This window comes from Aotus nancymaae, unplaced genomic scaffold, assembly GCF_030222135.1.
Source record: "Aotus nancymaae isolate 86718 unplaced genomic scaffold, 86718_ANA_hifiasm-v0.15.2.pri h1tg000001l, whole genome shotgun sequence".
In the NCBI taxonomy this organism is placed as follows: Eukaryota; Metazoa; Chordata; class Mammalia; order Primates; family Aotidae; genus Aotus; species Aotus nancymaae.
Genome location: NW_026988412.1, coordinates 5,625,298 through 5,641,722, shown reverse-complemented (window position 1 = coordinate 5,641,722; position 16,425 = coordinate 5,625,298). Strand labels below are relative to the sequence as shown.

Here is a 16,425-nt window from a genome sequence, read left to right as displayed (position 1 = left end):
AAGGAAAAGAAGTCATAAAGACCACATATTGTATGATAGCATTTGTATGAAAGGCTAGAATAGACAAGTCTATAGAGACAGAAGGGAGATTGGTGGCTGGAGGGAAAGGGGAAAGAGAAGGGACTAATGTTGGGTATAGTCGTTGGTTGTTGGGGAGATGAAAATGTACTGGGATTAGATAGCGGTGACGGGTGTACAATTTTGCAAATATATTAAAAACCACTGAATTGTGTACTTCCATTTTTTAAAATCTGAGACAGAGTCTTGCTCTGTTGCCCAGGCTGCAGTGCAGTGGTGCGATCTTGGCTGACTGCAACCTCCGCCTCCCAGGTTCAAATAATTCTCCTGCCTCAGCCTCTCACATAGCTGGGATTACAGGCTACTGTGCCACCACGCTGGCCAATTTTTGTATTTTTTAGTAGAGTTGGGGTTTCGCCATGTTCACCAGGCTAATCTCGAACTCCTGGCCTCAAGTGATCTGCCCGCCTCAGCTTCCCAAAGTGTTGGAATTACAGGTGTGAGCTACCACACCAGGCCTGAATTGTGTATTTCTTAAAGAGTTGTTTTTATGGTAGGTGAATTATATCAATTTTTAAAATTCCTGTTGCAGGGGTACAGTCAGGCCAATTAAATCAATCTTTTGGGGATGAGACACATCCATATATTTAAAAAAAATTTTTAACAGACAGGGTCTCACTATGTTGCCCAGGCTGGTTCAAACTGCGATCCTCCTGCCTCAGCCTCCTAAAGTGCTGCGGTTACAGGCATGAGCCACCATGCCTGACCTTAATCTGGATTTTTAAGAATCTCCCCACATGATTCCAATGTGTAGTCCAGGTGGTGAAACACTCATCTACATGAGGATAAAACACATGATGAGAATGAGATGATTTTAGAGCAATGTGGGTATTAGAAGGTGAGAATTGGCTCTGAAAATTGGATTCTGAAGTACTACATTGAAAAGATTTTTATTTAGTTTTAAAATGTTAATTTTATTTTCTTATATTTAGGTTTTGGCGTGGTCTCTCAAAGACCCACTTTCACGTATTCTTGTTTAGCCATTGGCCCCAGGCTGCCAGGCTAGCCATAGAAGGGAGGGTTGGAAGCATTTGGGCCCAGCAGTGCCCTTTGGAAAGCTTGTCTTTACACAACTAGACAGAAGCTGCTGAGAAGTAACATGATTCATGCAGACTCCAATGAAGATTGAATGAGCAAACTTTACCCATCAGTTTAATCAGGGTCTTTGTTTTTCGAAAATTTTAATTATTTGGTTTCAAGGTTCTAGTTTTACTCTGAATCACTTAAGTCAGTGCTTTGTAGAGAAGCTGCAGTGACCTCTTCCCCCACGTTCTTTCTCTCTCATGCCATATGTTTCACACTTTCAATGTGTGTAAACATCAGAGCAAAGCCGCAGGCTGAAAACTGCAGTTCCAACCCTGCCAGGATCCTTTGGTGTCTCGAAAGAGGCAGAGGGCATCTAGCCCCATCTCCTTCCAGAGGCCGTGCTGCCTCAGGCATCAGAGGCTTTGTGTTCTGTGGAGGGGCGACCACAGACCTGGATCTTAAAATGGAAGGGCAGAAACAAGACTGTGCGCCAGGATCTGGGAGGGGACCTCTAATCTGAAGTGACCCATGTCTGATGTCTGAAGCCTTTTGGGGTTCAAGATCAATGCTGTTGCTACCGTTTTTCCTGCCTCCCTAGCGACCTTTTAGGCAACGGTGTGCTGAAGCCTACTTGCTCTGGCTCTCAAGGGCTGATTGTTAAATCCTCAGGAACTCTTCAAACTGCTTGTTAAACACAGCTATTATTAAAAATCAAATTATAGAAACATACGGTATGATAAATTATATTAAAACAAAGTTAATAAATACTCAAAATTTATCACTTTCATTTTTTTTTTACTATTCTCCAGGCTCTTGAGGTTTTGTTTTTTTTTTCCTAAATGTCTATGATCTCTATACAGTGGATATAAGAAATAATGGCTAGCTACTGCACATCCCCTCCCAGCTACATGTTTAGTGAGATCACGCTGTTCACTTGACATTGGCCACGATGAGAGTGCTTACACCTCAGAAATCGGAAAATGCTACAGATTGGGGCTTTTCCCCTCCAAATGCTGATTAGGCATAATAGGCACACCTTACTTTAAGGCAACCGCTGTCACCCAGAGGAAACAGAAGGAAGTCCATCAAGTTTGTCTCTTTCCAAACAGCCACGGCAGTTCCAGGCCATGCATGCAGAAAGCCAGAGGGCGAGGCTGTGCCCTGTGGGAAACCCTTATACTCAAAGGGTTTTCAGTTACAGGACTTTCTTTGGCTCGATAGCTAGTTTGGGGGAGTTTGGGGCCATCACTTCAATACAAGTTCCTTGTCATAACTGTACTCTGGCTTACCTTGACATCTGGTGTTTACTCCAAGCTGAGGTTTTAGGGAAGGGTAGTTGGAGGCCAACGGCGGTTCCTAGTGACAGATGGGCAGAGCGTCTGTTTTGGCATCACCCAGGGTGTGGGCAGCAGTGGTCCGAGTAGGAACCACTGACCTGCAGGCAGGGAGAGCCTGCCAGGTCAGCCATGCACTTGGCATCAGGAGGAGAGGCTCAGAGCCAGCAGTGGTCACAGTGAGGGCAAAACCCTCACGGTGGAATATTGTCACCCAAAAGGGATGGGTGGCTGTAGGGCTTTTTGGATGGAAGCATAAATGAGAAAATACACACATTTCTATAAATGGACCTGTTTGTGAAGACAAGACCATTATACACATAGTTTTCTAGCAATCTAAACCTTACGTGTCATGATGTAGATCCTTATAGGACAAGCAAGAGCAACAAAACTTTCAGTTTTATTCTCCAGTATAAGATAATGGAAGGCACGTGTGGTGGAAAGTACTTCTGTCACCAGGAAGATAGATAACAGCCAGCAATCGATGCCTTTCTGTTGTACAAGTTAAAAAGTCTGTTAAATCCATTTAGTTTTTCAGTGTATACACAAGACTGCATTTGGATACTCCTGCAAATTCATATTTAAGAACAGTGTTTCTCAAATCGATTATTTGAAAGAAACTCAAAGGAAAAAGCAAACACTTCCACAGTATGTCCTTGCTCTGTTGTAATCTGTAATTGTGAACTTTCATAAATTGTTACAACCCTGGATGAATGATGGGAATATAACAGGTTGTAGAATTGGAGAACGTTAAATCTTTGTTCCTAATGGCAAAACATGTTTTTCTCATTTTCATCAGAATGTGTGATCCATGCCATTTGAAATCAAATTCCAAGCACAATGAGCCATTAGTGTAATAGCTCATTACTAACAGCAGTCTTATAAATAATACATTCTTATCATGCACATGCAGCTCGCTGTGAAGCCAGCAAAAGGTATTTCAGGCCATCGAAGTTTTGTCGCGCCAGCGCGGCTGTAGATTAGAGGGACATCTCCATGTGAACCAAGATGGATGCCAATTTTCCCTGCCGAGAGTGAGGCTGGCCATCTCTTTCTGCACATATGGTAGATGGATTGGTTAATCAGCGTCTGCTGAGTCTTGGGCCTGAAATTACAGAGAAGCCAGACAACTGGGGCTATGCAGCCTTTGTTCACGAGTGCAAACAAGACAAACAATCACTTGTTATTTGGGAAAAAAATTAAAATGTTTATTTTGGACTATTATTAAAGTGTCAATGGCTTTATAAAACAGCTGTGTAAATCCAGGCTTTTGCAGCAAGTATCATTTTAGGGGGCCTGTAAAGAAAGGAATATACATGAAAAAATTAGTTTTTAAAAATTCCCCTTGTACTTCAGTATTGAAGGGAAAATAGAAGAAGTCTCACTTTTATTTTGCAAATATGTTTGAGAACAAATGATTTTTAACTAGGAGACATATTTGAGAACAAATAGTAGTTTAATATCTAATTTTTTGGGTGTCATTTAAAAAACTGAGTATTATTGTAGCCTGATTCTCTGTTTTAGGAGGCAAAAGCATTAACCGTTTTCTCTGACTGTTTATGGAAAGATACTGCATTCTTGGGAATAGAGTGACTATTGAGTTCTGCTGCTTTCTGAATGCAATGATTATCTAAGAAAGTCTGAACACTTGAGAGGTAGAACCCAGTAAATGCTGGTTTCTGATAAGAGCTATCAGAGTAATCAGTCAACCAGAATATGCTTAAAATCTACTTAATAATCAACAGGAATTATTCATGTGGGATTTAAAGCACTATGTATTTTCTCTCTCTTTTTAAGTTTTAAATACTTTCCTTGCAGAAAACAATGAAATACAGAATTACTTAAGGGAAATAATGAGTTTCAGTCACAGCCATCTCTCAATGTGGAATATGATAGAATTAAAGTCTGTTGTTAGTTTCTAATGTTTTGGTGCCAATTAGGCACCAGGGTTCAGATCAGCTAGTTACTCATCTTCTTGCCTGTGTATTCCTTATCAAAGACCAAAAGTCATGGGGATGACTGCAAGAGCTTCAGAACCAGGCATCTCAGGATGCTGGGAGGTTAGACATTTGCAGATCAGACCCACCTGGTGAACCAGCCTGGCCTGACTCAAGTTTACATAACTCAAACATTTCCTACCAAATCTCCTTCCCTCATATCTCCTCCCCATCAGACTATCCAGTTAATAAATAAGTGAGTTCAAGACAAATTGAAGAGTTTCTACCTGATAAGGAGCCAGGGACCATGAACTTTCTCTGTACTGGGGGCTGATCAGATGGACACTGGAATAATGACCTATGTTCCTGAGAACTGTGCATGCGGAGGGGAAGAAAATGACAGGAGTACCAGGCTCGTGGTGGGGTACAAACACAAGATACCAAATGGCAGAGGATGTGGAGCAAGCATGGGCATGGTCTGAGCAAAGAGGGCAAGTGTCAAGTTCCAATGTTGAGAGGTCAAGAGCTCTGGCAATTTCCCTCTGTTACTTAGGTACCACTAGGTGTGTCCCCAGTGGTCACTTATTGGGACATTTTTTTAGCATGTTTTATGTACTTAAGTAAGACACTTATTCCTCCCTTAAATCTCAAGGTTCCTGCCAAACCACCAACTGACCACATGCTGAGGGCTCTGAGCTCTGATAGAATAATGCAGTGTTTTGGGCTGGGTGTGGTGGCTCACACCTGTAATCCCAGTACTTTGGGAGGCCAAGGCGGGCGGATCACCTGAGGTCAGGAGTTTGAGATCAGCCTGGCCAACATGGTGAAACCCCATCTCTATTAAAAATGCAAAAATTAGCCAGGCGTAGTAGCAAGTGCCTGTGGTCCCAGCTACTTGGGAGGCAGGAGCAGGAGAATCACTTGAACTCAGGAGGCAGAGGTTGCAGTGAGCTGAGATTGCATCACTGCACTCTAGCCTGGGGGACAGAGCGAGACTCTGTCTCAAAAAAAAAAAAAAAAAAAAAGAATAATGAGGTGTTTTGGATATTTCAGGTGGAAGGCACAGCTGTCGGGTTCATGAGTGTGTGCTCAAGAGTGAACATGCAGCTGCTGCACGAGTGCTTTGACTTGGGCCCTTTCCACGGACTCTGTTTCCCACATCCTGATGATGTTCTGGAATCACCACAAGAGCTAAGTGTCCGAGGAAGTCAAGGTACAGTGGCTATCATAGGGACACACGGGGGAATTAAATCTTTGCTTTATACACATTGTGCCCTCTGCTAAGTGATGGAACTAGATAGGGTACTTTATATTTTCTCTCCCAGTCCTTCTTAAGGGGTAGTTCCCGTGGTTGGTTACATCCTTGTGCAAATAGCCACAAGCATAGATAGTCACAGTGCAGAGGTGGGGTTAGACATAGTGGACTTGGGCTTTACAGGTCCCACATTCAGGGTGCTCACTTCTTGAATGTTCATTGCTAGAGTAGATATAAGTTATGGTGAAATAATTACTAGTGTTTCAGGATTTTACACACACACACACACACACACACATACACACACACACACAAAGCCAAATATATCAAGTGAATTTTTCAAATCAAGAACTCAGGAAATTTTATGTTTTTAAGTTTGAATCCCAACATTCAGTGCTTCTGTGTTTATGTCTTGGACAAATCATTATGTGGGTAGGTCTGTTGCAAGTCATTTTTAACTTGCTTAAGTTATTTCTAGCTATGTGAAATAATATCAATTTTAAAATATTGTCTGTATCAAGATTTTCAGCACATGCAACTAGGTAATCTCAAACTTTGATGTTTTACTTTAATGAGGTCTTAACTCTATCCATGGGTTTCTTTGCGATTACATGTTTGGGTTCTTATGGAGGACAGATGCAGGCAGGCAAGTTACCGTGGGTACATCAATTCACTTTTCCAAAGCTGAGTTTCTTCATTTGTAAAATAAGCATAATAATAATACCTCCCACACAGGGGGGTTGTGAAGTTTCACTGAGATAAGCCATGTAGAGTGCTTTGCACAGTAAACTTCGCACTCAATAAATGTTGATCATCACTGTTAGCAATTTTTATTTCTTTGTGTCAGCCTTCCACCAACCTGAATCTTCCTAGGGTAAAATAAGGGTATTTCAAATTCCTATGTTTTCTCCTGTCTGAAAGATTATACCCAGATTGTTCATAAATGGGAAAAGGAGCCCTTGGGTGGTGGCAAAGGACTTGTCAATCTAGACAACAGAAGGCAGCAACTCGGCTAAGCTTATCCCCTGAATGCAGAAACCTAGTGCACAGTTATCACAGAGAACTTGCAAAGCCACACGTAGAGAGGTGTTTCCCTTTTGTGCTGATGATAACAATACCCGTCCCAAAAGAGATTTGAGGTTCTTATTGTTTAATAATGAAGCCTTGCTTGGCATGCTTCGGAGAAGAGCTATCATGGGAGTGTTCTGAAGGAACTTATCAGTGTGAGATAGTCCAGAACCATAAGTTGTCATTGTGACTTTCCAATGCTTAAATTTTTCTTTGAAAGTGGCACTAAATAGACTTTTATTTATTTATTTATTTTTGAGATGGAGTTTAACTCTTGTCGCCCAGGCTGGAGTGCAATGGTGTGATCTCGGGTCATGGCTCACTGCAGCCTCCGCCTCTGGGGTTCAAGTGATTCTCCTGCCTCAGCATCCGGAGTACTTGGGATTACAGGCAACTGCTGCCACACCCAGCTAACTTTTGTATTTTTAGTAGAGACAGGATTTTGCTATGTTGGCCAGGCTGGTCTTGAACTCCTGACCTCAGTGATTCACCTGCCTTGACTTCCCAAAGTGCTGGGATTACAGGCGTGAGCCACTGCGCCTGGCTCTAAATAGCCTTTCTATGGCTCAATATTGTTGTATATAAAATAGAGATAAAAATAGCATCTAACTCAAGGAATTGAGGGGAGGATTAAATGTTAGAACGTACGTGTTGTGCTTAGCTCAGCGCCAAACACAAAGTAAGTCCTGAATATTTTAAAATACTTTCCCCCTGTGACTGTTGTAATAAAGAACACGTTGAAAAGTCCATTCCAGTGTGTTCCTGAGTGGCTTTGATGCTACTAATGTTTCCTACATAGAATGAATGTAAAATTCCTTAGAAACTTTATGGGGCAATGAAATTCAAAGTTTAAACTGAACCCTGGACTTAAAAACACACATAAGCTAGTATATCTCTATCTAGCAAGAGCCCACAAAGATATGGGCACTAAAAGAAGTCCTACTTCTCTCTACTTCTTTTAATAATTTTACCTAAAATCAGTTGACCTTGGACAGATGGTAAGTAAAAGAAATAGGAAAACTTATCTCTGTGCCTTGTTTATTTTTGAAAGTCAGCTTTATGTTCATTGACACAAAGCTGATTCTTTATGAAATTTTCACCAGGGAGCTGGCATTGTAGACTTCCAGATAACTTCCAGGGATTGAGTCACAGATCATCAACAGCTCATTATATCTAAAAGAGTCATCAACACATTTTCCTGCCATCTTCCTTTCAACAACAAAGAATGAGGCTCGAGAAGATTCTAAATGTACTGTGATCTGTTACTTTTTTTCCTGATGAAAGTCTCAAGTTAAAGGAAATATAACTTCTGTAAAATGTGAAGTAAAATTCTTGTTTCATATGAGCACACATCACTGTACCTCATATCTTGTATTTCATTTAGTGCTTTTTCCATTTCAAAGGATTTATATATATATATATAATCTCATTTTATCCTTATAACTTGATGTAGGAGAGCTAGGGAAAGTGAGGTTCTCTCCATTTTATACCTGCTCAAGTTCATCCAAGCTTTTTTTTTTTTTTTTTTTGAGACACAGTCTCGCTCCATCACCAGGTGCCAGGCTGGAGTGCAGTGGCACCACCTTAGCTCACTGCAACCTCTGCCTCCCGGGTTCAAGCAGTTCTCCTGCCTCAACCTCCCGAGTAGCTGGGACTACAGGCACGCGCCACCATGCCCAGCTAATTTTTTTGTATTTTTAGTAGAGACGGGGTTTCACCACGTTGGCCAGGATGGTCTTGATGTCTTGACCTCGTGATCTGCCCACCTCAGCCTCCCAAAGTGCTGGGATTACAGGCGTGAGCCACCACGCCCGGCCTCATCCAAACTTTTAATGCTCATCAGTGGCTGACCTAGAAGGCAGACCCGGCCTCTTTCTGCTTTTGTGCAAGATGATAGTCTTGGCAAGGTAACTGTTTATCTTGGATGGTTTTGACAGAAAACTCCATTGACAGGTCTGCTACACAAGATATGTGATCAGTTTTTTCACTTTATTTTAATTTTTTAAAAATTTATTATTTTTTGAGATGAAGTCTCTCTCTGTCACCCAGGCTGGAGTACAGTGGTACAATCTCAGCTCAGCCTCCCCAGTAGCTGAGATTACAGGCATATGCCACCACATCCTGCTATTTTTTTTTTTTTTTTTTTTGTATTTTTAGTAGACACGGGGTTTCACCATGTTGACCAGGCTGGTCTTGAACTCCTGGCCTCAGGTGATCCGCCCACCTTGGCTTCCTAAAGTGCTGGGATTACAGGCATGAGCCACCACGCCCAGCCAGTTTTTTTTCTTTATTAAGTTATTTAATGAGTGATCACTTCAGTGAGTCGTCAGTGACCTACCCATATTCCTCAGACTTTCATTTTGTATATGTGTGCTCCATACAACTCCTGGAATCTTCACCTCTGTCTGCAGGCTCTTTTAGAACTATGAAAGGCCACTTTGACCTGTGCAGGGGTCAGGCTGGAAGTGTCAGGAAATTATCACTCAAGGAACAGACTCTGCTTTCCTATCTCACATCCCTGGTTCCCTGCTGGTGCTTTCTCCATCAACTTCCAAATAAATGGCTGTAATTGAATCTTTAACTCCAGGTTTGCTTCTGAGGGAAGTAAGACCAAGACATTACTAGTTAGGCCTTTTCCTACCAGCCGTGAAAGCATTTATTTACACACAACTGACTTGGGTGAGAGTATAAATGTCCCAGCTCCCTCACTCCTCCGGTGGGAGGACTCAGAGACATGAGTATTGGCTGCTTTCCCAGAGTTCCCCCAAGGGATTAAGTTTCAGTTGTCCATAATGGTAATCTGGGTGATAACACGTGTTGTTGTTGTTGTTTTTTAACTCTTAAGTTCAGGAGTACATGTGAAGGTTTGTTACATAGGAAAACGTGTGTCATGTGGGTTTGTTGTACAGATTGTTTCATCACCCAGGTATTAAGCCTAGTACCCATTAGTTATTTTTCCTGACCCTCTCCCTCTTCCCACCCTTCACCCTCAAAAGGCCGCAGTGTGTGTTGTTTCCCTCTATGTATCCATGGATAACACACATTTTATTGGTTGTCTTTCCTTCCCTGTTTCTTTTCTTCACTCTCTTACTGCTGCATCCTAGAACCACCTCCAAAATAAACTGCTTATTCTCAAACTCTCAAGATCTGATCTTTCCCTACCAGCTGTGAAAACTTGCAATTTCACACCAACCTCAACCCTTTCAAGCAGAATAATGTCAAGACTCAACATGCTTAAATGAATCCAGAGGCCCTCCTCTCTCTAGCTCCTAATACACATGGTGATTAGCTTACTGTCCTTCATCATCTCAGCCTTATCAAAAATTTCCCTGGAGGTCTGGCTGGTGTTAACAGAAATGGGCGCAGAGCTGGTGTGGCTGACCGTGGAGAAAGCTGACTTGGCTGGTGTGGTGCAGAGACACCGGCTTGTTTATGTGCTTATTCTATGACAGCTTGCCCTGAGCAGAAAGTGCCTTTCAGGATCTATTTTTGGAGGTTTATTAAGTATGTCTGTTCTCAATTCCAACAGTTTAATGAAGATCTAAATAAAATGCTAGGGTCTACCTTAAAAAAAATTTTTAAAAAAAGTTTCTCTGGAATCTAAAATGTTTATGTACAATCAATTTGTGTTTTACCTGAATATTTTGTATATGTCCTCATAGCTACCCATTTTGCATATATAACCTATTACACACTTGTAAACTTTGGTTTTTATGTACTAAACATTGAGAGTAAACTGGGACCAATGGGAACAAGTTCTAAGAATGCAAATTTTGTCCAAGCATAAGGAAAAGCTAGTAGAAGTATATATTTTTTTATTTAATGGAGGACTTAGTGTGGAAGTTGCAAGTTCCCAGAATACTGGAAGAATTCATAAAGAAACAGACATCACACTTACAAAGGGCTTTGTGCTTGTTTTGGAGATTGTACTGAAAGAGATGTAAGATCCCCTTAAATGCTGAAAAAAAAACCTACTGAATACACATCGAGATGTTCCATATGCCTGGCAGTTTATGAATATTTTCCTTCAGTGACAATAAAATGGTTCAAAACAATATTTTTTTCCAGTTGGCCACAGCACTGGCCCTGACTGGCATTTGCAAATCAAACTGTGTCTTTTGTTAGCTGCATCACCCAATAAAGATTTTGGAATCAAGCTTGAGCTGGCAATTTTCTTGATGATGCATAAGGCGAAATAGGGCACAGTTTGCGTTTCCACAGCTGTACTGGCATCGCCACATTTAATAGTTAAAATAAAAAAATAAAAACAAGCAAAAAACAAAACTTTTGTTCCTCATGTAGGCCGGTGAGATCTGGGCAGCGTGAATCTCTGTTTTAAAAGACTCCTGCAAGGTTCCGATTTGGAAATCTCATTATATACCCAGAGCCCACCTTACAAAGTCTCTGTAGAACTTGATGTGCTCCTTGGCAGGGAGAGATTTAATTTTACATAATAGAGTTGTGGGCATTCAAAAGAATAACTAGCCCCTTGTCGCCAAGTCATCCAGGAAGACGGTTGCTCATTATACATATAAAAGGCCCCTCAAAATACAATTTTTGTAATGTCTCCACGTAAAATATAGCAATATTGCCTTAAAAAATTTTTTTTTAAATCACTCCTGCTGTCAGGAAGTGTCTCTTTATGTCTTATTTGAATTTCTTTTCCTTGAACTCACATTTGCTGCTTACTTCAGATTCCCTCATCTCTTGGGCTGGGAAACACCTGGAACCCTCTCCCTGTGCCAGAGCTAAAAAACAATGCCTCCCTGTTTAGTCTTATCTTTTCTCTATTAAATCGTCCTAGGTCTTGTCACCTCTCTTCCCAACGTTCCATTTTATATTTCTGGATTCCCTTCTGTTTTAGTTTATTCTTCTTCTAACGTGGATTCCAAATAGGACTGGAGCATTTACAGAGCGTGTCAGGTTTCTGCTGCCATCCTAATATTACAGATCTCGAAACTTTTTTTTTTTTTTTTGAGACAGAGTCTCACTCTGTCACCAGGTGCCAGGCTGGAGTGCAGTGGCGCGACCTCGGCTCACTGCAACTTCCGCCTCCCGGGTTCAAGCAATTCTCCTGCCTCACCCTCCCGAGTAGCTGGGACTACAGGCGTGCACCGCCACGCCCAGCTATTTTTTTTTTGTATTTTTAATAGAGACGGGATTTCATCATGTTGGCCAGGATGGTCTCAACCTCTTGACCTCGTGATCCGCCCGCCTCGGCCTCCCAAAGTGCTGGGATTACAGGCGTGAGCCACCGCGCCCGGCCCACGTTTTTTCTTTTTTAAGGACACCGGTCACATTGCATTAGGGCTCACCTTAGTGGCCTTGTTTTAACTCAGTTACCTCTTTAAAGACTCTGTCTGCAAATACGCTCCCTCTCTGAAGTACTAGGGGTTAAGACTTCCGAATGTGAGTTTTGGGAATGGAAGGAGGCACACTGCAGCCCAGGAGAGGCTCTATGGTATCATACTTCCTTCCTCTGGTCCCTAATAGGGCAGCGGTATGTGTTCAGGGTGGGGATGTTTGGATGTTTACATCCTCTCATAAGTCCATGTTCTTTTCCTGGCTGAATGTAAGCTGCACCCACCCAACCCTCTGTGCCAGGGGAAAGTCTCTGTTTCCCACCAAATGGGCTTCTCATTGCCCCTGACATGGGTTTCAGATTCCCCTAAGAGAGGAGCTCTGCTCTTACAGCCTTCCGTGCCCTGGTCACCTCCACTTCCAGGAGGCTAGGGTGAGTTCTGCGGCCTCTTACAGCTCTTAGTGGCCACACAGCAATATTAACTCACATGGCAGCAAGTGCCACCAAATCTGACATTTTCTCATTGTGATCTGGGCTTTGAGCATCTCAGTTCTCCCTCCTCCCCTTTCCTTTCCTTCCCCTAGGTCCTGTGGTGTGGTTCTTTGATGCCTGTTGTAAGGCTGTGACAGTAATGCAGACAGTGGCAGCAAAGTCAGCTTTACTTGCGGGGGAGTGGGGGGGACAGCGGGGGGGGGAGTTGGGGAGGGATAGCATGGGGAGAAATGCCAGATATGGGTGAGGGGGAGGGAGGCAGCAAATCACACTGCCATGAATGCACCTATGCAACAACTTTGCATGTTTTTCACATGTACCCCAAAACCTAAAATGCAATAAAAAAATAAAAATAAAAATAAAAATAAATAAAAAAAAACAATAAAAAAAATAAAAAAAATAAAAAAGAAAATAATTACAATTTAAAAAAAAAAAAAATGTTCACACAAAGCTCTAATATACTAACTTATATTTGTTACAAGCTGAATTTTATCTGTTTTTAGCCACTGAATGTCTTTAGTATATGAAGGCAACAACATTTCATTCTTCCAAAGCTTTAGTGACTCTTGCCAACTTTGATTTTCTAGAATCTACTTTGTGAATTCTAAGGCTTTGCAAGAGATGTTGATAAAACAAATAAATGATATCAGACCTATACTGAGGCATCTCCAAGGGTGACAGTTTAGACTCTTTCAGGGCTTTCAGGGCTCTCAGGGCAGAGCCCCTGGGCTGGTACCATACCAGGAAGAATATAATCCAGACCTAAAGCCCAGAACTGTGGTCAGGGACATGGCCCCAAAGCCATCTTGGTGAGTCTTTTGGTTATTTCATAAAACCTATTGTCAATTCTCCATCTTAATTCCAAGGCTGATTTCTAAACCTTTTCTAATGTCTTCAGAAACAGCCCCAGCAACAAAGGATGGCAACCACTTGAGAATCTGTTATTTTGTAGAGAGCGACCTCGGAGATCTGCATTCCTCCTTTCCTATTCAGCCCTGGGAGCAACCTGCGATATCACAGGTTTGCTCTCCAACAGTCAGATTCATTTCACAATGGTGGAAATACAAGTGCATTTTTATATGGGGCCTGGAGGTCTTCGGAAGAAAAGTGGCTTTATTTATATTCGTTATGATCATTATGTGCTGGGATTATTTTCTCAGTAGGGGATGTCTCTTTTGCCCATATTTATGAAGCAGGGGAGAAGGCATTTAATGAAGTTCAAGAGTGTATTTGATTGTAAAACACATCTCAGTTACATTCACATGTAAATAACCCTTTTATTTGTTCTCTCTGGTGACCTTTTTCCTGTTGGGGTAGATCACAGTTTGTTGTTGTTTTCCATTTTCAAATGGAAGGCTGAAAGATAATGAAAGATTATGCAAAAAAATCTGCGTTTAAAATAATGTTGATATGCCACTTGTGTTGCGGGATAATTATAGTAATTTGGCTATTACGCTATATGGAGTCAGGAGTTAGTTGCTAGAAAACACAGTGATACGGGTGATTCAAGGGATTTTCATCCCAACTGGGTGTTTGATCCTGCTGACTTTTCTCTTGAAAATCAATTGCTTGCAGCGAGTACTCTGAATTCCCCCTTGATTAAATTGGCCATCAGTGGGTCACACCCATTGCAAGGTCACTGTGAGTTCTGTTTACAAAGAGTTTTTGATGATTCTTAAAATATCGTGCACCAAATTTAATCTGAGCCAAGCGGCTAAGGAAGCAATTACTAAAAAGCACAGTTTTTGCACATGGCAACAAACAGGAAAATTTATTAATTCTGGAGCCCAGCATGAAGCCAGTTATTTTGCTACTGGGTTAGAGGCCTTCTCCTCAGTACATTTTGCTTGGCCTTTTGGTATTTTCAGACCTCCAAAGACAAATAGGCTCGCTCAGTGGAAGACCTGATAGAGGTAACTTGGAAGCATCTTTGAAAACTTTTCCATTTCTCCTCAAGGTTGTTAACAGATTCAGGTTTTCTGTGTCCTTTGAATCAATTTTGGAAATAGAATTTTTCTAGAAAAGCTTAGTTTAGTATATGAAGATTAAAAATTAGCATACAGTAGTAGAGAGATATATATGGGTGTTTATATGTGTTATATGTTTGTGTATAATATATGTATATATCCAACTCTGTGGAAAAATATTTTAAAATTTTTTTTAATTTTTTAATTATTTTTTTAGAGACAGGATCTCGTTCTGTTGCCCAGGTAGGGTACAGTGGTGTGAGTATGGCTCACTGCAGCCTTGAACTCTTCCTGGGCTTGTACGATCCTCCTGCCTCAGCTTCCTGAGTAGCGGGAACGTACCACCACACCTTGCTAATTTTTTAAGTTTTTATGGAGATGGGGTCTCACTTTGTTGCCAGGCTGGTCTTGAGCTCCTGGCTTCAGGCAATTTTCCTACTTTGGCCTCCCAAAGTGCTAGAATTGCAGACATGAGTCACCACACCCAGCTTGTCTTTTTTATTAAGTACCGATTTAACTCTACATGAAATATTCTGAAAGAAAGAGAAAAATAAGTAAATCACAAAAGTAGCTGTATAAACATATTATTCATAATAAATGTGGGAAAATATTAAACTTCCCTAAAACTGAAATGCACATTAAAACCCAAGATCTTTTTCTCCCTCATTTTGCCTACTAAATTGTAAATATGCGTTGTAATTAAAACACTTAGTTCTAGGCAAGAAGCACCATAACGAGCACTCAGATTTTCTGATGCTCTGAAAGTTGACTGATATAACAGTCTGGAGTACAATTTAGTCATGGTTAGCATAGAACACATTAAATGTTCATGTTCTTTGACTTCAACTATAGCAAATTTGAGGAAATAATCCTAATACTGTAAAAAGATCCATATGAAAGAATTTCACTAAGCTTAATCATAATACTAAAATCAACAAACAAAATAATCCAAATAAATAAATGTAAAAGTATCCCACAGGGAGGTGGCTAAAATTATGAACATCCCTTAGGCAGATACGCAGAAGCCTTTAAAAAGAAGGTTACAAATAGTGAGGGAAAATGGTTCAGATATAATCTTAGGCGGAAAAAAAAAAAACAATGCAAATGAATTGCAGTATGAGTAAAGTTAGCTAATAAAGGAGTTTCACTGTGTTGGCCAGGCTGGTCTCAAACTCCTGACCTTATAATCTGCCTGCCTTGGCCTCCCAGAGTGCTGGGATTACAGGTGGGAGCCACTGCACCCGGGCTCTTATGTCCATTTTTAATGAGTTTTTTTTCCTATTGAATTATTTGAGCTCCTATATATTCTGGTTATTAAACCCTTGTCAGATGGGTAGTTAGCAAATAGTTTCTCCCATGCTGTGGATTGTCTCTTCACTTTGTTGATTGTTTGCTGTGCAGAAACTTTTTAACTTGGTGTAATGCCATTTGTCTATTTTGCTTTGGTTTCCTGTGCTTTTGAGGTCTTACACAAAAAGTCTTTGGCCAGACCAATGTTCTAGAGTGTTTCTCCAATGTTTTCTTCTAGTAGTTTTATTTTATCAGGTCTTAGATTCAAGATTTTAATTCATTTTGATTTTATTTTTGTGTATCGTGTGAGGTAGGGATCTAGTTTCATTCTTCTACATGGTTGTAAGCTATAGTCACCCTACTGATCTATCAAACACTGGGTCTTACTTCTTCTATTAAACTGTATATTTGTCCCCATCACTCAGCTTCTCTTTCTCTCCCCCACCCCTCTACTCTTCCTGACCTTTAGTAACCAGCAATCTATTATCTATCTTCATGAGATCTGCTTTTTTAGTTCCCACATATGAGTGAGAACATTTCATATTTGTTTTTTTTTTCCACATTATACTCCTGGACCGAAGTGAGTGATATATAGGTATGTAACACTGTGCCCAGCTGGTGAAGAATATTTTTAACGTGTTGTTGAATTTGGCTTGCTAGTATTTTGCTGAGGATT

The 16,425-nt window shown here is 41.0% G+C and overlaps 1 protein-coding gene across 2 annotated transcripts in view; it reads left to right on the top strand.

Annotated features, from left to right (window-relative positions):
- The window catches only part of CFAP61 (cilia and flagella associated protein 61), a 298,775-nt gene that overhangs the window by 41,369 nt on the left and 240,981 nt on the right, over positions 1 to 16,425 (top strand). For both annotated transcript variants that reach the window (XM_064375353.1, XM_064375325.1), the window contains exon 7: positions 5,429 to 5,588. In XM_064375353.1, coding sequence (XP_064231423.1) covers positions 5,429 to 5,588 — 160 coding nt within the window. The remainder of the gene's footprint in view (positions 1 to 5,428; positions 5,589 to 16,425) is intronic.